We start from the raw sequence: 24049 nt of genomic DNA, 5'->3' as shown, positions 1-24049 counted from the left end.
GGAATATCATTAGAGTGCAACTTAACATTAGATTCATGTGAAATGTGTGTTTCTTGCAGGAAAACCACCTCTGCGCCATATCGTTTAAGCTCTTTTAGGATCTTGGAGTATTTAACCCCTTTACGTTGTATGTCATAAAATTTATAGCTGTCATTGTGATTTTCCTATTTTCCTGTGCAGCCCTTGTTTCTCGTTTATACTGGGATTTTGTAGTTTTCTTATCAGACGTATTAATATCTATCCCCCTCCCCCTCCCACCTTGGCCCTTTATCGGCCACCAGCTCGCAGATGGTCCTGAAAACCCTGACCATCTTTGAGCCGCCTTTTCCGAGGTAGGCCTCTCACATGTGCCTCCCCCCCCCCCCCGATCACACGGGTGGGAGAGGGGGGTGGGCCAACCCCCAGGCCCTCCATCGCCCCCCCCCCACTCCCCCCACCCCCATTAATGTTCTTGCGTCCTATAATATTTAAAATTCTTCATCAGACCAGCCAGGAAGCTCTGGCACCTGTAAATCCAATTTATTGCAGAACTCCACTAATTCTTTCAGAAACCTCACCCTTGCTGATCTCCCTTCTTTGAAGCCTATCAGACATTCTGGAAACTCCCAGTTATATCTTATCTTCTGCTTTCTCATCTCCTCTAGTAGTGGTTTCAACATGCGCCTTCTTGCCAGTGTCTCCGGTGCCAGATCCATAAACACTTGAAGCTCTGTTCCCTCATATTGTACTGAGGCCTTTCCTCTTAGTTTTGTCCAGATATCTGCTTTATCCTCATAGAATCTAAATCTGACTATTATGTCACGTGGTCAATCAGGCTCCGTGGTTCTAGGTTTTCCAACCCAGTGCACTCACTCTCTTGGGTAATTCTTCATCCCCTTTATCCAAATCCTCTCCTCTTACCTCTGGGACTGATCGAATTCTCAGATTCTGTCTTCTGCTTCGATTTTCTTGGTCTTCTAATCTATAGAGTATTCTCCTCTGGTTTTGTTGTGATAATTTGACTAGCTCCTTTAATTTACGTACCTCCTGAGCCTGTCTATCAATTCTTTCCTCCACCACCTCCACTCTTGTTAGAAGGTGCCCTAGATCTACTCTGAGCAAATTAATAACCGCTTTAATGTCATTTTCTAGTCGCAGGAGCATTTCCGTCATCTCTCCTTTTGTGGGTATTTTATCTTCTGTCCTTTGTTCATCTGCCTTACTTATTTCTAACTCACTTTCAGTTGTTAGGTCTTCTCTAGACTGATCGGGTGTCTCCTCTGGTTTTTTTATCCGTTCCTTTTTTCTTGTCCATTTTGGGATGGTGTTTTACCCCTTCCGGGTTTTTTGGACTTGCACCTTGAGTCATATACTGTTTAATTGTACTGTCAGTTGTTTTATCCTTCGGGGTTTTGGGGGCACCCCCCTTTGTTACCTTACTCATAGATTTACTCATAGCGTTTTCCTTTACCCTTCTTATTTGTTTCCCCAGTTTTCTTTTCTCGTCGTTCTTATTTCCAAATGGGAAACCTTCTTTTTTCTGTCCTACGATCCCTTCACATTAACAAGGTTTACAGGTTCTGCAGCCTCTTGTAGTGTACCCTGCTCCCCTGCCCCTAATCTGCTGCTTACTCCAAACTGCGACTCCCCTCTATAGGTCATTACTGAAGAGATCCTGCTTTTAAATCAATGTCAGTTACTCACAGGCTATAGGATTCAGTCCTATACTTATCTGGCCCTCCACTAGTGAGTATGATTTTCACACCGGTGGAGACGGCCCAGGATGTTAGAGGATGTTCGACCCCTCTAATATTCTCATCTACCAAGTCCTGTATATAACTTACTGGTCCAATATGACCGATTCTATGATTATGCGACTCAGTTAATAGCTTGCCTCGCAGAACTTTACAGTCAGTCAGTTACCCTCAATTATTCTCTTGAATAGCAACAGTAAGCGTATTTGATCAAAAGAACTGGTGAGTTTACTCATGCACAGACTCTGCCACAAAAGAGTATACTCCTCTAATACCTGTTTAGAAGTTCCCGTGTATCTTAAACGTTTGGCGCTGCAACCGAACTGGCCGTATTTAGCACACTGTAACTGGTGGTACGGTCGGCTTCCTCGATTGGCTATCCTGAATAATTCAGACAGTTACCCTATTCTTTTTTTTCGTTTTCCTCCTTATACTATCCTTACAAAAAAAAGGGGGTGCAAAAAAAATAAAAATAAAAAGGAAGGAAAAATATCATAAAAGTCCATTCACATATTCAGCCCCAGTTATAAAGGTATATTCCAAGGCATATAGAACGTGTAATCGCACATCACCTTTCACTCCTGTTTTTTCACCTGCTTAGTTATAGCTTTATTTGTACGAATTATCCAATTATCTTTTGTATGTTGAAGGTCCCATTCCTTAGCGCATTCCACTCTTTAATAGGTAGAGGAAAGGATGCTTACCAGCTGCTAAAGTTTATCAAGGTATGCCATAACTTCTGTGCTATATGCAATACAGAGTACCTCAGAGTTCTGCTCTTCTATGTAGTCCTGGATTTCAGCTCCTACAGGTCTCTCCACATTCTTTCATCTCCATTCAGCTGGGTATCCTCCACGGACAGCAGAGATCCCTCTACCGGGGGTACACAGGCTACATAGGCTGGTTACCGGCATATACCGACATATACCGAGGCAGGGGGTGGTGGGGGCGGGAGGGGACGCCACCAGTTCCCAATTATCTTACCACCGGTCTCACTCCGGCGGATTCCTCCTTAGATCGCAGCATACGGGCTCTTGGGGTGCGCAGAGTTCAGGGCTGGCTCAGGAGCGGTCAGCAGCCGATCTGGAGTCTCTCACTCTCTGGCATTGTCAGCTTCCCGCAGCCACGCTCCTGCTCTGGCAAACACATGCAAGCCCCTCCCACCATGCTGGACATCACGTCCTCACGTCATGACGGGATCCATGCTCTCGGGATGGTTGTCTGACTTACCAACTCTGCTGATTTTATCATCCAATCATGTGCAAGCTAAAATGCGGTTTCTTTTTTCCTTGCATGTCCCCCTCGGATCTACAGTGACTTTACTTTACTTGCAGTGCAAAGTGGATTTTCTTTTAGTAAATAACTCCCACTGTGTCCATTGCAGCCATGCTGTCCTCCTGCTCTTCCCTGTCCTCAGGACTGCAGCTGGGAGCCGAACGGAAAATCACAGTATGACTCCGCCAGCCGGGACTAATAGAATAGTGGGGTGGCATGATGTACATGCGCCCCCGAAAATAAAGAAATAGACCCTCTGCTGCACTCCCCTCCTGGGCCCCTGTGTTGACCTGATGGGTCCCAGGAAAATCATATACCTCCCCTGTAAGCAAGTAGAGGCAGGGGAAGAGTTTAGAAAACTTTTTTTTTTTAAATGCAGTAAAGAACTGTATTGATGCCTGAGCCCAAATGTGTAGCTGATAGGGGCGGGCTCGGTACAATAGGGCTGGTTGTACTGCCCTATCAGCGACGCTGCACTAATGAATAACAAACAAATCAATATTGAGCAACGTAAAATGACAAACAGAAAGAGAAAACATACCTGGTTTGCACTGAGCCTCGCATTTTTCCTTCGTAGCAAAATTGTTATCGTTTCCGCCACAATTGCCATAGATGAAAGACTTGCAAGTGCGCGTGTTCTTATCATAGTAATAGCGCTCTACGTGTGCCTTATCTGGATCGGGATTTAGAAGCTGGTCACAGTCTAGAAATGGAAAGAAACAACACCTAAATATCAAATAGCAATGGAAGAGATAATTGGTGATAAAGACGACTGCTGGAACCTTACTGAAAAGTTTCATGGAGGATGGAAGTCCTTGTCTCGCAGTCTTCTTTGGTAAGAAAATGGTTTTCATTTTTACTTGACAACCCTCATAGCTAAATATCTGCCAATACCCGTCTCCTTATCATAGTAATATCATTCTACATACGCCTTACATGGACTGATTTTTGGAGGCAAGTCACAGAAAATGGAAAAAGAGATAAAGAGTGGAATCCATGAGTCTGTCCTGTGATATGAACTCAATTTTATATGCAAATGAATGTTCACCACTGATAATGCTCTCTTGTTCCAGGTAACATCTGGGAACAGAAGCCGGTCAAAGAAAGACCTGGCCTGTCTCTCTTTGAGCTTCCAACACATAGACAGTAACAGAACCAGTGTTCATTTTGTCAACTAAAATATTTTCGTCTACTAAATTAATTTTATTTTAGTCAACTAAAATATGACTAAAACTAAAATGCAAATGACTAAAATACAACTAAAACTAAAATGGCATTTTAGTCATAAGACTATGACTAAAACTAAATTGAAAACTGACAGCAAAACGAAATGGCCATTTCTAAATCGGCAACACAATTCCATCCAGAGCTATATAATAATGGCATCAGAACAAAAAAATAATTATTTGTGTACACCCAAAAAGCTACCTCCTCAAGTTTATTAAGCATATACAAATGTATATATAAAAACAGCACAGGATCAGAACACAAAAAAATCCCAGTCCTAACACAACCGGCCTCCCCCTTCAAAACTACAAACCCCCCTCCCAACCCACTAATTCCCCTAAACCAACTCACTGGGACCTCCCCGAAGGAGCTGACACTCCTGCTTTTATGCCGTCTCCTCTACCTCTTTTTAGACGCTAAAGGAGCGCCTGGTCAAAAAGCAGGACATCTCATCTTCCAGGTTGGTTTATTCAAGCTAACTGTTATTAGCACATATTACACCAAGTCCATGTTTTTTCTGGATGCAGGGGCAATTGACCGCTCCAGTTTTGATTTTTATGGGCATATCTTAACAGCATTTGATTTTGATATAATTTCCTTATGCAATTTACAGTGATATCGGTTCAGTATTAGTGGTGGCTGTCTTTTGCTCCACTAATTTGAGTCCTCGCAGTGAAGTACTGTAAGGTCGGTTCCTTTTTCGGCTCGGTTGCTTGATGGACTTGGGAGATACATGCCCCCAGGATCTAAGAGTACATTTGATCAAGTCATTCCCTTCAGCCATATGCTTAATGTGAATTGGTTACCATGTAAGTAAATCAGTCCATGTTTATCACGTCATGTCAATGTACTGCATAGTCTGTTTAGATGAAATATTATGGATTATTACTACTTTTTATTAATGTATAATTTCCTTGTATATTCTCTCTTGTAGAAAATGTATACCCATCTGAATTAATAACAAAAACCTCTGAAGAAGGACCTTCCTTAACCGCTTCTCGATCGCCTCATGCCGATATACGTCTGCAGAAGGGCACGTAAAGGCAAAATCACGTACCTGTACATTGCCCTTTAAGAGGTGGCGGGGGCACCTGGGAGCGTCCGGTTGTGGATCCCGTGGACTTGATCGCTGTGGGGATCAAGGAGAGGAGGAATGGGGAGATGCTAAAGTAAACAAGCATCTCCCTGTTCTGCCTAACAACAGTGACACTGATCTCTGCTCCCTGTGATTGGAGCAGAGATCAGTGATCTGTAAAACACAGCCATGTCTACCTCTGTTAGCAACACGCCCCAGGACACACTTAATCTACACTGCCACCTAGTGGTTAACCCCTTCACTGCCAGTGTCATTTACACAGGAATCAGTGCATTTGTATAGCACTGATTGCTCTATAAATGACAATGGTCCCAAAAATGTGTCAAAAATGTCCGATGTGTCCGCCGTAATGTCGAAGTCACAATAAAAAAATAATCGCTGATCGAAAAAAATTATAATTATATATATATATATATATATATACATACATACATACACATACACACATACATACACACACACACACATACACATACATACATATACACACACACACACACACATATATATATATTTATATTAATAAAAATGCCATAAAACTATCCCCTATTTTGTAAAGGCTATAACTTTTGCACAAGCCAATCAATAATCGCTTATTGCTATTTTTTTTACCAATAATTTGTAGAAGAATACGTATTGGCCTAAACTGAGGAAAAAAAAATTTTTTTTTATATATTTGTGGGGGATATTAATTATAGCAAAAAGTAAAAAATGCATTTTTTTCAAAATTGTCGCTCATTTTTTGTTTATAGCGCAAAAAATAAAAACCACAGGGGTTATCAAATACCACCAAAAGAAAGCTCTATTGATAGGAAAAAAAGGATGTCAATTTTGTTTGGGAGCCACATCGCATTACTGCACAATTGTCAGTTAAAGCAACGCAGTGCCGAATACAAAAAGTGCTCTGGTCAGGAAGGGGGTAAATTCTTCCAGGGCTGAAGTGGTTAAGGTGTTATATACACTGTGTTGATCGGATTCGTCATTAGTCCTTCCTGCACCAGGATAGTGATCAGTCTATACAATTGTATTATTCAGGGAATTCAATATGGCTTTTATGCTTCACATGCTTTGTTCTTACATGTATATCATTGTCAATTTGTAATAAAATGTATACCTTTTTACCTCTTGGTTTGGTGTGTCTATTAACGGCCCTAAGGGGTCTCTCACTGTACCTTTGGTACCATGTGTTTTTTCTACTTTCTCATTATTTGGGTCAGACAGACCAAACTTTTTCACACACAGTCCCATCTCTCTCCCTATTCTGAGGAGCTGACACTGTGCAACATGTAGATCCATATAGAAGCAGAACCCCTGACCCCCTGATGTACTGAACCCTGTATTACCGCTATTGCCTGCCTAATTTACTTTGTTCACTTGATGGAGTTATTAGAGGCTTTTGGTGTTCTGTGATACGTTACTACCTTCTTTATCACAGCCTGCTGCCCTGCATCTGCGATGTGTTTTATTGGACACATTCTGTTTTACTACAAGGGATGCTAGAGGTCTGAACCCTTTGCTGGGGATATCCAACAACCGCATTACCCACACAGGACACCTGCGAGGATTTCCACTGCACCTGTCTGCTGAATGAATTGGCTGTAAAGCTTTCTGGCTATCTTCATCAAGGACCACGGACTACATGAACATCTCATAAGAGCCACTGGTAGAATACAGGACAGTGAGAACCCCACACACAGAGAGATCAATCATATCGGTAGTATTCATGAGGTAACCAGAGTCCAAGGGACACAGTGTTTTATTACTGGCCAGATCGGATATCTATTGTGCTTCCAGATTTGTAAGGCCGCGTACACACGGGCGGATTGTCTGCCCAACTAGGTTCGTCAGACAATCCGACAGACAGTCCGTTCAAACTTTTGAATGAACGGACTTGCCCACACACGGCACTTTTTGAGCGGACTAATTACAGCGGACTAAGTCCGCCATACAATCCGCTCAACTTTTGAAATGAACGGACTCGCCCACACACGCGGAGGAAAGTCCGCTCATTTCGAGCGCGTCTCCAGGTAGGCGGGGCCTGCGAAGGAGACGTCGCGGGCCCCGCCGCCTGGTATGGACTTAAAGGGGAACCCCAACACCGAAAAAAATCGGCGTGGGGGTCCCCCCAAAGTCCACAACAGACCCTTGTCCGAGCACGCTACCCGGCCGGCCAGGAAAGGGGGCGAGCGAGTGCCCCCCTCCTCCTGAGCCATACCAGGCCGTGTGCCCTCAACATGGGGGGTGCCTTGGGGAAGGGGGGCCGCGCGGCCCCCCCACCCCAAAGCACCTTGTCCCCATGTTGATGAGGACAAGGGCCTCTTCCCGACAACCCTGGCCGTTGGTTGTCGGGGTCTGCGGGCGGGGGGCTTATCGGAATCACCTGTGAAAAAAAGTACAAAAAAAACACAACACTGGGTTAAAATATTTTATTGCACAGCTCCGGGGGTCTTCCGTCTTCGGGGGTCTTCTCGCCGGACTCCTCCGCTATCTTCTTGTAGCTCTTTTGCTAGCGGAGGAGTCCAGCTTTCTTCCTCCCCGCCGCCGGCCTCTTCTCCCGACTTCGGGGGTCTTGTCATATACCATGTGACACCGCCCCATTGTCACTATATAAGTGGCCGCGCAGCGCGGCTCTGGCATTCCGGCCGGAGAGATCGTCGAAGCAACATCTCCTGGGGAAGAAGAAGAACGGAAGGCGGCGGCGACGACGACAGCGGCGACAGAAGACCGGGCCACCGCCTCTAAAAGAGCTATAAGAAGGCGCGGTGGCCCGGCAGAAAAACCGAAGAGGGGGACAAGACCCCCGAAGTCGGGAGAAGAGGCCGGCGGCGGGGAGGAAGAAAGCCGGACTCCTCCGCTAGCAAAAGAGCTACAAGAAGATAGCGGAGGAGTCCGGCGAGAAGACCCCCGAAGACGGAAGACCCCCGGAGCTGTGCAATAAAATATTTTAACCCTGTGTTGTGTTTTTTTTTGTACTTTTTTTCACAGGTGAATGGGTAGGGGTACATTGTACCCCATACTCATTCACATAGGGTGGGGGGCCGGTATCCAGGGGCCCCCTTATTAAAGGGGGCTCCCGGATTCCTATAAGCCCCCCGCCCGCAGACCCCGACAACCAACGGCCAGGGTTGTCGGGAAGAGGCCCTTGTCCTCATCAACATGGGGACAAGGTGCTTTGGGGTGGGGGGGCCGTGCGGCCCCCCCTTCCCCAAGGCACCCCCCATGTTGAGGGCACGCGGCCTGGTACGGCTCAGGAGGGAGGGCGCTCGCTCGCCCCCTTTCCTGGCCGGCCGGGTAGCGTGCTCGGACAAGGGTCTGTTGTGCACTTGGTGGGAACCCCCACGCCAATTTTTTTCGGCGTTGGGGTTCCCCTTTAAGTCCATACCAGGCGGCGGGGCCCGCGACGTCTCCTTCGCGGGCCCCACCTACCTGCATACCCGCTCGAAATGAGCAGACTTTTCTCCGGGCGGGAAAAGTCCGCTCATTTCGAAAGTACAGCGGACTGGCACACACACGGGCGGACCGTCCGCTCAAACCAAGTTTGGACGGACAATCTTACGGAAATTCCGTAAGACTTTGTTCGTCAGACAGTCCGCTGAAAAAGTCCGCTGAAGCCCACACACGAGCGGACTGTCCGCTCAAATGTGTTTCGGCAGACTAAGTTGGGCAGACAGTCCGCCCGTGTGTACGCGGCCTTAGAATATAAATAAGGCAGTAACATCTATGCCTAAGTAAGAGGAGCAAGCATGGGATAGATCTGTCATCCCCTTATGTGGTGTTCAATTATACACACACCTTTAGCAGATTGCTGGACATTACCCCTCAGCACCACCCACCTTTGTGATCAGGTCCTACAGGCACTTATCTTTACCTGAGATTCGGGATTGGAAATGGACTTATTGTGTTTGATTATATGACTAATCAGCGGGACTCTAATTTATCCATGAGATTTTGTATTCATAACCCGGGTTTACCTGTTTGATAGATTGCACTGCCTTTGTCCATAGCGGTCTTAAAGGTGTAGTGCTCTCCATTCAGGTTCCTGTGTGGATGATTGAGTCCTCACTGTACAATACACACAATTTTTGCAGGTATAGTCACCAGGGGATTTTGTATCATTGTGAGGGGTCAGCGGTGCAGCCGCACAGTGTCTGCTCCTTGGGGGAGGTCCCGACAAGTTGGTCTATAGGTTTAGGGGGTAGGGGAACTAGGGAGTTGGGGGGGGGGGGGTCATAGTTTTGAAAGGGGAGGGTGGGTTGTGTTAGGACTGGGACATTTTTGTGTTCTGATCCTGTGCTGTTTTTATATATATTTTTTCTATGCTTAATAAACTTGAGGAGGTAGCCTTTTGGGTGTACACAATTTTAGTTTTTTTGTTCAGATGCTAATATGCTTTGTTAACACACCCTGCCCGTATTCTGGGCGGCACCACCCAGTAATTACTACATAAGGTTCTCAGAGTTTTTTTGCTCTTTCTTTATTACGCTATATAATAATGGCACATTAAAGTTAAAACACTTCAGATTTACCCCCTTCCTGACCAGGCCATTATTTTCGATACTGCACTGCGTTGCTTTAACTGACAATTGCGCAGATGTGCGACGCTGTACCCAAATAAAATTGATGTCCTTTTTCCCCACAAGTAGACCTTTTTTGGGGGGTATTTGATAACCCTTTTTATTTTTTTGGGTGTTATAAACAAAAAAAGCCAACAATTTTGAAAAAGAAAACAATACTTTTTGCTTTCTGCTATAATACATATCCAATAAAAATTTAAATAAACTAATTTCTTCATCAATTTAAGCCAATATGTATTGTGCTACATGTTTTTGGTAAAAAAAATTCCAATAAGCGTATATTGATGGGTTTGCGCAAAAGTTATAGTGTTTACAAAACTATGGGATAGATTTATGGAATTTTTATTTGATTGTTTTTACTAGTAATAATGGTGATCAGCATTTTTAGCAGGACTGTGAGATTGCGGCGGATAAATCTGACAGTAAGGGGGTCATTTACTATAGCGCCGTGCACTAATTAGCTCTAATTACCATGAATTAGTGAATTAGCGCTAAAACAGTATTCACTATAGCGCTGGTGCAAAAAATTAGCTGTCTCTTTACAACTAGGTGCCAGTACAACTGAGCATGCTCAGAAGGCAAACTACTCTCATTTTAACTCCCATGGCTTTTTTTACCAAGAGTTATAGTAAATACCACAATGAGCACTGGGTTAAAAAGCGTTTTTTGGGAGTGAAAATTAGAGTTATGTAGCCCAATGCAAGTTTCAGCCATTGATTCTAATAGTACAATTGTAACTTCCCCAAATAAATACTTTTCATGTTGAGATGAAATGTATCTTTCTCGCAAAGAAATTGTCTTTGCAGTAATGTTGCTTCTTTTTCATCTATTTTGTTTTTAAGAATGCCAGAATGTGTTTTCATGTTTTTTGGTTTTTGTTTTAAATATATTGTTCTCTGTCACTTTCACTTGTTGCTGTCCATCTCACAAAAATCTTTACCCAAACTCACACAGGTGTCTTTACAAACCACATGATACCATATACACAAACAATACCATTGCTAATGCAAATTTAAAATGAGTCTCAATTTTGGGTGTTTAATATTTCCAAATAATCATAATTTGAGCCCAAAAAATGTGGTGTGTACCAACATCAGAAATCCAAATGCAATTCCCAAAAAATAGAGGATAACATCATTATTCTACACTCACACACCAAGAACCACCAAAGATCACATAAAAAAAAATCAAGAAGAATAACTCTTGAGTAATGTAATTCCACCACCTCTATGTCCAAAGAAATGCAGTATGTGTATTTATGTGTAGGAGCATGTGGCAGCTCTATGGCTTACAGGTCAGAACTTCTGCTTAGCATCCCTGAGGGTCTGGGTTTGAATCCCAAACATTCCACTTCATGTAGAGAAGTTGTCTCATCTCCCTATATTTTTTAACATAACTTCTGACGCAGGTCCTAAAATTATAAATAATGTCTAAATGTAGTATTTATGTGTAGGAGGGTTTCACCACCATTGTAAATCTTTCCAGATACACTATCCAGCCAAAAGTATTGGGACACCTGCCTTTACACACACATGAACTTTAATGGAAGCCCAGTCTTAGCCCTAGGGTAAAATTTGCTTTGGCCCACCCTTTGCAGCTAGAACAGCTTCTGGGAAGGTTGTTCACAAGGTTTAGTGTGTCTATGGGAATGTTTGTCCATCCTTCCAGAAGCGTATTTGTGAGGCCAGGCACTGATGTTGGATGATAAGGCCTGGATCACAGTCTCTGCTCTAATTCAGCCAAAAGGTGTGCTATTGGGTTATGAATAGGACTCTGTGCAGGACAGTCAAGTTCCTCCACCCCAAACTCCTTCATCCATTTCTTTATGAACCTTGCTTTGTGCACTGGTGCACAGTCATGTTGCAATAGGAAGGGCCCATCCCCAAACTGTTCCCACAAAGTTGGGAGCATGAAAATGTCCAAAATATCTTGGTATGCTTACACCTTAAGTGTTCCCTTCACTGTAACTAGATGCCAAAAACAACCCCTGAAAAACAACCCCACATCATAATCCCCCCTCCACCAAATGATTTGGAACGGAGCACAAAGCAAGGTCCATAAAGACATGGATGAGCTTCGGGGTGGAAGAAATTGATTGGCCTGCAGAGAGTCCTGACCTCAACACAACAGAACACCTTGGGGATGAATTAGAGTGGAGACTATGAGCCAGGCCTTCTCATCCAACATCAGTGCCTGACCTCACAAATGTACTGTGGTCAAAAACTCCCATAGACATACTCCTAAACCTTGTGGACAGCCTTCCCAGAAGAGTTGAAGCTGTTATAGCTGCAAAGGGTGTGCCAAATCAATATTGAACCATAAGGCCCCATACACACTATTAGATTTTCTGCATATTTTTGTCTTCATATTTACCAAAAACATGTAGTGCGAGGGCCTGCCTGATTGCATACAAATTGAAACTCTTATGCCTCGTACACATGATCGGACTTTCCGCCAACAAAACCGTGGGATTTTGTCCGAAGGGCGTTGGCTCCAACTTGTCTTGCATACACAAGGTCACACAAATGTTGGCCAACAATTATGAACGTGGTGACGTACTAGACATACTACGTGTTTTTTCAGCTCTTTATCGCCACCCTTTGGGCTCCTTCTGTTAATTTCGTGTTAGTAGAAGTTTGGTGAGTGTTGATTTGTGCTTTTCTTTTAGTGCTTTCCATTTCGTGCTTTTCAGTTTGTTTCTGAATGGCCGTTCATCAACCAGACATGTTGCGGAAAAGGAGGAGATAACGTTATTTATTATTGGCCATGGAGTTATTGCTTTGACATTTTTTATTTATTTTTTGGTTGAATAACGATTTGGTATATTTTCTATATTTTTGGATGCATAGAATGCACTTTTTGGTTAAATTCTGTTGGCAGATAGCATGTCTAATTTTTTTTTTTTTTTTTTTTTTTTTAAATGCACAATAATAAAATTGTGTAGAATAATACTTGGCTATGTGTTTTATTTCAAATTACAGTTGGGAGTAGGCAGTTACATTTAAAAAAATACAATGTAAAATTGACAAGGGACACCAACATAGTTGTATCTTTGTTCTTAAATACTACGGGATAATGGTGTTGTGGTAACTTTCACAAATAAAAATAATAATAATAATAATAATAATAATAATAATATTATTCTTGATATCACTAGAAAAAAAAAAGCCTTTGAAAATTCGTTTGCAATAACTCCATCAGTATCAGCTGCAAAAGCAGCTTCATTATTATCCCATTAAAGAAGAAGAGATTTGTGAGCCGCATTTCGAGATTTCATAATTTGCCATGTTACAAATGTTAATTCTCCATTACGAATGCTAGTTTACAAGACCGACCAATTCTGCTTCCGAGCAGAGCCATGGAGCGTGTTTGTACTTTGGACTTTTGTCAGACGGACTTGTGTACACACGATCAGAAATTCCAACAACACACATTTGTTGGTGGAAAATTTGAAAATATGCTAGCCAACATTTGTTGGCGGAAAGTTCGACAACAATTGTCCGATGGAGCATACACACGGTCAGATTGTACGCCAACAGCCTAACATCCAACATTTCCCGTTGGAAAGTCTGATCGTATGTATGGGCCTTTAAGGTTTGTCCTCATATTATATGGTTTTGGTAAATCTGAAGACAAAAATCAGCAGAAAATCGAATAGTGTGTATGGGGTCTAAGACTGGAATGCCATTACAGTTCATGTGCATTTAAAGGCAGGGGTCCCAATACTTACAATATATTTCATATTTCTTGTGACACTGAGCATGGCTATGGACTTAGGGCTGGTTCACACCACAGAGATGCAGGTTACATGTGTGAGGCTGCCCACTTGCTAAGTGGGTAGAAATTCCATCTAGCAACACTGGGGTTGCTTGTTCAAATCCCCAACCGGCTAATGCTTGTGTTGAAGCTTATATGTTCTCCCTGTGTGGGTTTCCCTTTAGATTGGAAGCTCATTGCAGCCAGGGACTGATGTTAATGTTTGTTAGCACTAATCATGCCCAGGGACTTGAACATTTAAAATTGTAGGGTTTACACTGCACAGGTACATATGCTTGGAAAAACGTTGCTTTGATCTTTGGCCTGTAGTTGGAGATTTGATGCACATAGCCAAGGGCTAACACAGTTGCAAATAGTATTATGTGTTCCTGCTCATCAGGTGCAATCACTTTTTTTTTTAATTAATTTCTCTTTATTTATTTTTCATTTCATCATATCAAAATCCAAATACTTTTCAAACAAAAATACATATAATAAAAAGCATAATACAATGGAATTTTCTAACCAACGGATCCATCTCCTTATCTCCCCCTCCCCCATCGCCCACCCCCTCTCCAATCAGTCACCACCACAATCTCTATGACCATCATTATTTCAAATCTCAGTTATTAAAAGGCGTTATCGCCTATCTATCTTTATCCTGGTCTAGTATTACTAGTCAAGTGGATGCTCCATTTCCTTCCACCAAGGGGCCCATATTTTCTCAAACCCTTTAAGATTTCCCCTACGTATATATACCGTCCTTTCCTTCCACACCAGGTCATTAATGACTTGGGTCCATTCACTCGAAAGAGGTGCTCCCGCCGCCTGCCATTTCTGTGCTATCAGTTTCCATGCTTGAAACAGGCACCGTATAACTGCAGTTGTTGTATTCCACCCTTCCCCTGGGACTCTCCTATAACCCAATATACAAGTTCCTGGGTCCAGGTTCATCTTAGTCCCAAAAATCCTGTTTATGATTTCAACTATTTCTTCCCAGTACCGGAACAGCTTTGGGCATCTCCACATCATGTGTATGAGGTCTCCAAAGCCCCTACATCTAGGGCAGTTAGCATCCGTCCTCTTTCCAAACGTGAGCAACTTCTTGGGGGTGAAGTAGGCTCGATGTATCAACATCAAGTGCGATATTTTTTGTGATGGGGAAACCGAAATCAGTAGTCCTAACTCCAATATTCTCCTCCACTGTTCCTCTGTGTTTACTCCTATATCCTCCTCCCATTTCTCCGTTTGCTTAACCAGGTTGAGTTCCTTTTTGGAGCCTTTGCATAATAATTCGTACATGGTGGATATAATTCCCCTGGACTTATCTATCTTGTGTATCTTCTGTGATAGAGATGTCTTATCCAGCTCTGGTATCTGGAAACCAAACTGTGCTTCCAAAGCGTGCCGAAGCTGTAAATATCGGAAAAATGTCTGCTGTGGTATGTTATATTCCCTTCTTAAATCCGTGAATGATTTCAGAATTCCACCCTCATATAATTGACCCAGTCTTATTATCCCCTTCTCCTCCCATGTGTTAATTTTTCTTATTAATAATACCTCCTGCAAGTTCTTATTGTCCCATAGGGGCATATATTCTGACCATTCCATACACCCCGTAAATTTTTTCGCGATTATCCATATTTCACTCATCATTACTATTGTAGGGTCCTTACGCTTAAAAGAGCTTGCCTCTAATGCATCAGTCAGTGTTTCATGTGGAGCCTCTATCAACCTTCTGCTGCTGTTTAGGTTACCCACCTCCTCCTGATCACCATCCACCATATGTTGCAACTGTGCTGCTAGGTAATAGTTCCTAGGGCAAGGTACCGCCATTCCCCCTCTGTCTGTTGGTAACTGCAGCGCATGGAGCCGGATTCTCGCCTGTCCCTTGTTCCAAATCAACTCCCGAAAGAGGGTTTCAAATTTTCGAAACCACCTCTTGCATATCCAAACTGGTGCATTATGTAAGGTGTATAACAATTGTGGTAACCATATCATCTTAATCAGGCTACATCGGCCTGCCACCGACAAAGGGAGCCGACTCCAGACGTCGCAGCTCCGCTTAAATTTACTCAATAACGGAACTATATTTTTATCCACATACTGGCTGACATATGTTGTTAAATAGATACCTAGGTATTTCAATGCCCCTACCACCTCCATTTGTGGTATCCCCAATGCAGTCATGGCACCAGGGCTATCAACTTGGAGCAGCTCTGATTTCCCCCAGTTTATTAACAAACCCGTGAATCCTCCAACGTTTTCTACCAGTTTGATTACCTTCTCAAGGGACTGGCCAGTATCTCCCAGGAAGAGGAGAACATCATCCACGTATAAAGTGATTCTCTCCTCCCTGCCCCCTTCCCTTTGGAACCCAGCTATCTCAGAGTGTGACCTAACAGCAATCGCCAACGGGTCCATCGCCATAGCAAAGAGCAGCGGGGAGAGTGGGCATCCCTGCCGTGTACCTCTACTCATTTCTATTTTTTCAGACTGATCCCTATTAATTCTTATTTTTGCACTAGGTGCACTGTACATCATTTTAATCCACCCGATGAATATAGGTCCGAATCCACACCCCTCTAGGACACGCCATAAATACCTCCATTCTAGGCCATCAAAGGCCTTGGTCATGTCCAGAGACAGAATGGCTCTCGAGCCCCCATTCACCGCTGGTGTTCGTATATTCAAAAATGCCCTTCTTATGTTCATACTAGTTGATCTTCCCGTTATAAATCCTGTGTGATCAGGGTGTATGAGCCTATTAATAATTTTGTTTAGCCTATTTGAGAGTACCTTAGCCAATATTTTAATGTCAGAGCATAAAAGCGATATTGGCCTGTACGACGCTACATCCCAGGGGTCCTTCCCTTCTTTAGGTATCATGATAATAATCGTAATAATAATCAATCACTTTAGACATACATGAAGAGACAGATCGAAAGATACTGGTGGGCGTGCACTTCTATTGGGCGTGTGCCAGTGTGCTAACAATACAACCTACCTTATATAAAGGATGGGGGTTGGGGGGTGTGTGCTGGTTTGGCCTGAGAAGAGGTCAGGTTTTTTTTGCTGTGATTGGGGTGGGGGTGTGTAAAGAGGTGATATTGTGCATAATGACAAATGCCCAACTAGGGCTTTTTGTTTTCTGAAAATCCGATGCATTTTGGGCATCAAAGGTGGATTAATGTGGTCTGTGTATTGTTCCTGTCTGACCATGCATTCATGGTTTGTTAGCATCTGCTGACTTTCTACTCTTTGATCTCATTGCTTAATCATGTACACAGAAATGTAGCTTCCAGCAGAACATGGTCACCGATGTATGTCTGTTAAATGTGGGGTGGTCGTGGGTGAATATGTGCCTTTTTTAATATTATGTTGGAATGCTTTGTAATGCTTTTATAATCTTGCAGATGAAAATGTGACGTGGGTGAGTAGTTGTACTATGAAATGTGTTGCCAGTTATACACTGAAAAGTAAAGCTGTGCTCACGCTAAGTTTTAGACAAATTTTAGATTGCAAGCTCCTACGCCGTTTTTTTTTTTTTTTTTTTTTTTTATATAAAAGCCAGCAGCTACAAATACTGCAGCTGCTGGCTTTTAAAATAATGACACTTACCCGCCCAGCGCGCCCGCGATGTCGGCACCCGAAGCCGATCTCTCAGGTGCTGCCGCCGCCATCTTGGGTATGGGAATCAGGAAATGGAGCCTTTCGGCTTCATTTCCCGGTTCCCTACTGCGCATGCGCGAGTCGCGCTGCGCAATAAGGATGGTCCCCGCTTTCTCTGGGATCCGTGTGTTTCCCAGCAGGCAGCGGGGGACCTTCGGAAAGGGGCGTAGATTCTGCGGAAAGGGGTGTACCTTCTGCAGAATCTACGCCGGAAGTGGGTGCAGATACCTGTACTGTACAGGTACCTGCACCCCCCTCCCCCCTGAAAGGTGCCAATTGTGGCACCGGAGGGGGGGAGGGTTCCAATGAGCGGAAGGTCCACTTTAGGGTGGACCTCCGCTTTAAAACCCAATTAACTGTTTTGCTAGTATGTATCACCATATATCCTGTAGAATATTTTGTTATGTCAGTAAATGTACATAATTGTGTTTCTGCTGGAAAGCTAAAAGTACATTATTGAGCTTGTTTGTTCTCTTTTCTTTCTTCTTTTTAATTAGTTCTGGGGGGGGGGGGGGGGGGGTTGGTGGTTTTGGGGAAGTGCAATATCTTACTTATACACATAGAAAGATATAATTGTGCACCAAAAAGCCAATTTTTTTCAGCACACCTACAAGTAAATGATAAAGGTGTTTAGATGGAGTCTTTATATATAACAGCTGTGGAGAATTGCAGTTAATGAATTCAGCTTGTGGATAGGCAGTGTTGTATGCATCAGCCCTGGTTCACATTGGTGCGATTTGGCATGCAATTCGACATGTCAAATTGGCGGCAATTGCCGGAAAATGGCATTGATTTCCAAAAGTAGTTTCTGTACTACTTTTGGTGACTTTGGGGTGCAATTTTCATTGACATCTGTGCAGGAACCCCACAGATGTCTCTGATATTCCCCCCGCAGTCGGGACTGACATGCTGGAATTAAATTGCGTGAGTTCAGCTGCAATCCCAGGGACACCATTTCTTATCAAACTCCCTTAAGTTTGCCTGCAAATATCATTATATATAGAAATACAGATTTGCATATCTGCAAAAAAATGTAAATAAAAAATTCTAATTGTGGTTGCAATCAAATATTCACAACTGCTATCAAAAGCGCATGGTCTCACCTTCTGACCCGGAAATGGGTCATTGTAATCACCCGGAAGTTCCTGTGCTGGTCAAGATCTCCCTCTAGGTCAGGGATATGCAATTTGCGGACCTCCAGCTGTTGCAGAACTACAAGTCCCATGATGCATTGCAAGACTCTGACAGCCACAAGCATGGCACCCAGAGGCATGATGGGACTTGTAGTTTTGCAACAGCTGGAGGTCCGCTAATTGCATATCCCTGCTCTAGGTGGACATGGCCAGGTCCCTCTTTAGCAAAGAGGAGGTGCTGCTGATTTGCCGGGCAAGTGTAGGATCTGTACTTGTGCTTACTCAATGTGGGGGTGGATGTGGTAGTTAGATTTGGTGTGGGTGGGATTCATTGATTTGTTTGGCATCACCACACATTTGCTTCCGTCCCATGTGCACACTTCCTGCATTTGTTCTGCTGATGTAAATCAGTAAGGATTATGCAAATATAAATGAGAGCTCCTTTCTATTAAAATATATATATGATTTGTTTCACACTTGGATGACTTTTCCAGCAAATTTGGACCTCAGAGTTGCACGACAAGTTGTACCCCATGATTCTCAATGATAACCATTCATATCTGTGCTGCTTCAAGTTGCAACAATTTCAAAGTAGTCCTGTAATACTTTGGTGTGACTTTCATGTGGTTTGAGGTAGATAGGGTGCAATATTACACAGGCATTCCCAGACGTTGGGGCCAAGTTGCAGCAACAAAGTGGCAGCAAAATAGTGTGACTTTCAGAATAAATATAGTACTCCCACGTAGTGGTGGCTGGTGCTCAAAGTTTTTTGGGGGGGGCGCAAACAAACTGAAAAATACTGAACTCCCCGTCAAATGCAGCCACTTGTGCCCCCTCAAATGCAGTCACTTGATGGGAGTAGTATGGAGGAGGGGATCCTGTGTAATGGTGGTAGTATGGGGGATGGGGTCCTGTGTAATGATGGGGGTGGTATGGAGGATGGGGTCCTGTGTAATGATGGGGGTGGTATGGGGGATGGGGTCCTGTGTAATGATAATGGTAGAATGGGGAGGGGTCCTGTGTAACAATGGGGGTAGTATGGGGGAGGGGGTCCTGTGTAATGATGAAGGTAGTATGAGAGAGGGGGTCCTGTGTAATGATGGGAGTAGTATGAGGGTGGGGATCCTGTGTAATGATGGGAGTAGTATGGGGGAGGGGATCCTGTGTAATGATGGGGTAGTATGGGGTCCTGTGTAATTATGGGGGTAGTATGGGGTCCTGTGTAATTATGGGGGTGGGGGTCCTGTGTAATGATGAAGGTAGTATGGGGGTGGGGGTCCTGTGTAATGATGAGGTAGTATGGGGGAGGGGGTCCTGTGTAATTATGGGGATAGGGGTCCTGTGTAATGATGGGGAAGGGGTCCTGTGTAATGATGGGGGTAGTATGGAGGAGGGGTCCTGTGTAATGATGGGGTAGTATGGAGTTCCTGTGCAATTATGGGGGAGGGTTCCTGTGTAATGATGAAGGTAGTATGGAGGAGGAGTCCTGTGTAATGATGAGGTAGTATGGGGGGGGGGCCCTGTGCAATTATGGGGGTAGGGGTCCTGTGTAATGATGGGGGTAGTATGGAGGAGGGGTCCTGTGTAATGATGGGGGTAGTATGGGGGAAGGGGTCCTGTGTAATGATGGGGGTAGTATGGGGGAAGGGGTCCTGTGTAATGATGGGGGTACTGTGGGGGAGGGGGTCCTGTGTAATGATGGGGCTAGTGTGGGGGAGGGGGTCCTGTGTAATGATGGTGTAGTATGGAGGAAGGGGTCCTGTGTAATGCGAGAACAAAAAATTGCATGGGGACCCCAAGAATTTTGTTTGTCGAGGGTCAAACCAAAATTTAAGACGGCCCTGGCTCTCATGATGTCTGAAAAGCCAGCCACTTAGACCATACTAAAGCCACAGACAGCCAGGCAACTAGCATTTCCAGAAGCAGATCAGTGGCTGCCTATATGTCCAGTAAAACATTGCTCTATGTATATGCTCACTACTACCCAGAGCTCCAATATAGTGCCAGAGGCTGCAATGTGGTGGACTTATAAGAAAAGAAGAAGAAAAAGAAGTGTGTACAGAAAATCTGAGCTGAAATAAATTTATACTGAGTAACATACAATGATGACACACAATAAAAATACCTGATTTACAGGTGCGTTCGCACTTTTCCTTAGTACCAAAACGCTTTCCAAATCCTCTACATTTTCTTTTGTTGAATTTCATGCACGATTTTAGCCACTCATCATAATACCATTCTTGATAAAGCGGTAAAATCCTCTCATCAGTTGGAAAGAATGGAGGAGGGTCACAAAGTATATCTGAGAACAGAAATGAATACCTCAATATTGAATAGCAAAGAAAAAAGATATGACATAACAGAATGACTATTGTAACTTTACAGAACAAGTTTCTGCTGGGCTGGATATACAACCAATGAATAATTAATGAATCAATATTGAGCGACGTACAATGACAAACAGAAAAAAATATACCTGGTTTGCACGAAGTCTCGCATTCTTCCTGAGTAGCAAAATTGTTTTCATTTCCGCCACAAACGTCAGTGAAAAATTGCTCGCAAGTGCCCGTCTCCTTCTTATAGTAATAGCGTGGGATGGGCATCCCATTTTGCCCACCTGTGTGCACGATACATGTACCGGGGTCTAGAGGCTGGTCACAAACTGGAAAGAAACAAAACCTAAATATCAAACAATGGACACGATTAGTGATAAAGACGACTGTTGGAACATTACTGAAAAGTTTCATCGGGGATGGAAGACACTTGTCTCGCAGTCTTCTTTGGTAAGAAAATTGTTTGCATTTCCTTGGCAACCGCCATTTCTAAATATTTGGCAAATACCTGTCTCCTTATCATAGTAATAGCGCTGTACATACCCCTTATATCACAGCTGTCAAACTGTTGGCCTTCCAGCTGTTTCAGAACTACAATTCTAATGAGGTATTGCAAGGCTGTCAGTTACACGCATGACTCCCGCAGGCAGAGGCATGATGGGACTCGTAAGGTCCGCAACAGCGGGGTGGGGAGGGGGGGACAACAGTTTTGCACCCCTACAGATTGTGGATGGACCCTCTGCACACTGCTTCACCCTTCCCAGCAAACTATGCAATGAAAAACAGGGATATTTACCTCACATATATTGCAATACATGTTTAACCACTGAAGGACCGGGCCTATTTTTTGTTTACAAGTTAAAATCTGTTTGTTTTTTGCTAGAAAATTACTTACAACCCCCAAACATTATATATCTATTTTTTCTAACACCCTAGAGAATAAAATGACGGTCATTGGAATACTTTCTGTCACATTGTATTTGTGCAACGTTCTTATAAGTGCACTTTTTATGGGAATAAATCCAGTTTTCTCCTATTGTCTTATAGGGCTCCTCCCTCCGGAATGGGAAACACGTCTACCCAATCAGATAAAAAAGGGTGGTCCTCCAAGCCCTCCTCAGTTTTAATCCAAGTGCCGCCGGAAGGCTCTGAAAGACCTAACACACTAACAACAACGTCAGTAAACATCCTCACCACCAGTCAATTTAAACAACCCCGGGTGGGAAACCAGGCTGTCCTGGAAGACTCCTAAGCTAAAAGAAAAAAAAAAGGAAAAAAGGCTTTTCTTATATTTTTTTTAAATAATTAATGTTGGTAATATATTCATTTACAATGTGCAATGGCATTACAGCCAATAGAGTTTACAGTTTTTTTGTATTTTAACCACTTAAGCCCTAAAAGGATTTGCCCCTTTAACCCCTTCCCACCGAGCATACGCAGATCTGCGTACTCGGCTTCCGGGGGGTATACCGGGATGATGCCCGCACCTGCAGGATGATGCCCGCACGTCCCCCCCTCCCGCCGCTGTTACCGGTGCTCCCGCTCGATCGGGAGCACCGATTCAAGATCCGGCCCCTCTGGCTTCGCTCCAGTATCCTAATCGTAAACACGGAAGCAACGTTTACTCGGCTGCCAATGGCGCCGGTTTTAAAACAAATATACGGTATTCAGAATCGCCGTTTTCAGCGATCTGAATACATTGAAGTGTAAATGAGGGGTGGGGGGGGGTCTTTTAGACCCCCGATCCCACCATAAAGAGTACCTGTCACCACCTATTACTGTCACAAGGGATGTTTACATTCCTTGTGACAGCAATAAAAGGGATCAAATTTTTATTTTAAAAAACTATTTAGTCATTTTAATATAAATAAAAATAAAACATTTAAAGCGCCCACCGTCCCCGCGAGCTCGCGAAGCAAAGAAAACGCATACGGAAGCCGCGCCCGCATATGTAAACGGTGTTCAAATCACACATGTGAGGTATCGCCGCGATCTTCAGAGCGAGAGCAATAATTCTAGCACTAGACCTCCTCTGTAACGCTAACCTGGTAACCGTAAAAACAATTTAAAGTGTCGCCTATTGAGATTTTTAGGTACCGTACTTTGTCGTCAATCCACAAGTGCGTGCAATTATAAAGTGTGACATGTTTGGTATCTATTTACTCGGCGTAACATTATCTTTCACATTATGCAAAAAAAATTGAGCTAATTTTACTGTTTCGTTTTTATTTAATTCATGAAAATGTCCCTTTTCCAAAAAAGTTGCGTTTAAAACACCGCTGCACAAATACCGTGTGACATAAAATATTGCAACAATCGCCGTTTTATTCTCAAGAGTCTCTGCTAAAAAAATATATATAATGTTTGGGGGTTCCAAGTAATTTTCTAGCAAAAAATATGGATTTTAACTTGTAAACACCAAATGCCAAAAATAGGCTTAGTCATGAAAGGGTTAATGACCAGGCCATTTTTGGGGATACGGCACTGCGTCGCTTTAATTGACAAATGCGATCGTGCGACGTTGCACCCAAACAAAATTGATGTCCTTTTTTTCCACAAATAGAGCTTTCTTTTGATGGTATTTGATCACCTCTGCGGTTGTTATTTTTTGCGCTATAATCAAAAATAGAACGACAATTTTGAAAAAAAGCTATACTTTTAACTTTTTGCTATAAAAAATATCCCCCAAAAAAATATTAAAAAACAAATTTCTTCCTCAGTTTAGGTCGATATGATTTCTTCTACATATTTTTGGTAAACAAAAATTGCAAGCGTATATTGACTGGTTTGTGCAAAAGTTATAGCATCTACAATATAGGGGATATATTTATGGCATTTTTATAATTTTTTTTAACTAGTAATATGCGATCACAGACGCCTGGCGGACATCGCGGCCGCTGGGCATGCACATCGTCCTTGTCGTTGCGTGCCACCGGCGGTGCATCAGCTCCCTCTAGTGGTCTTAAAGCGCCCGACTTATAGCTACAGCGATTTGCCCAGGAGAGCCAAACTGCCGCAGTATAACTCCGGCGGCTGGTCGTCTAGTGGTTAAAGTTGCACTTGTCAAAATGCAAGATATTTGTTTGTTTATGAAACTTGGTTTTATAAAGAGATTATATATCACAACGGCTAAATCTGTGTCTGTAGTGCATGTTCAAACTTTAATACCAGAAATAACAACGTTATTAGATTTATACTTCAGGATTATATAATTTGTTTGAAAATTGTAGAGAAATGCTTAAAGAGGAAG

At 43.3% G+C, this 24049-nt stretch overlaps 1 protein-coding gene across 2 annotated transcripts in view; it reads right to left on the bottom strand.

The window, feature by feature from the left end:
- Window positions 1-24049, bottom strand: part of LOC143995989 (carboxypeptidase inhibitor SmCI-like) — a 112667-nt gene that overhangs the window by 49090 nt on the left and 39528 nt on the right. For both annotated transcript variants that reach the window (XM_077490779.1, XM_077490778.1), the window contains exons 4-6: window positions 20943-21128; window positions 20592-20768; window positions 3550-3711 (exon numbers count right to left, since the gene is read on the bottom strand). In XM_077490779.1, the coding sequence (XP_077346905.1) occupies window positions 3550-3711; window positions 20592-20768; window positions 20943-21128 (525 nt within the window). The remainder of the gene's footprint in view (window positions 1-3549; window positions 3712-20591; window positions 20769-20942; window positions 21129-24049) is intronic.

The sequence above is a fragment of the Lithobates pipiens genome, unplaced genomic scaffold (assembly GCF_037356315.1).
Source record: "Lithobates pipiens isolate NorthernLeopardFrog02 unplaced genomic scaffold, aLitPip1_a1.2 Scaffold_19, whole genome shotgun sequence".
Lineage (NCBI taxonomy): Eukaryota > Metazoa > Chordata > Amphibia > Anura > Ranidae > Lithobates > Lithobates pipiens.
Note: the sequence above shows the minus strand (reverse complement) of the source record. Positions and strands in the feature narration are given on the sequence as shown.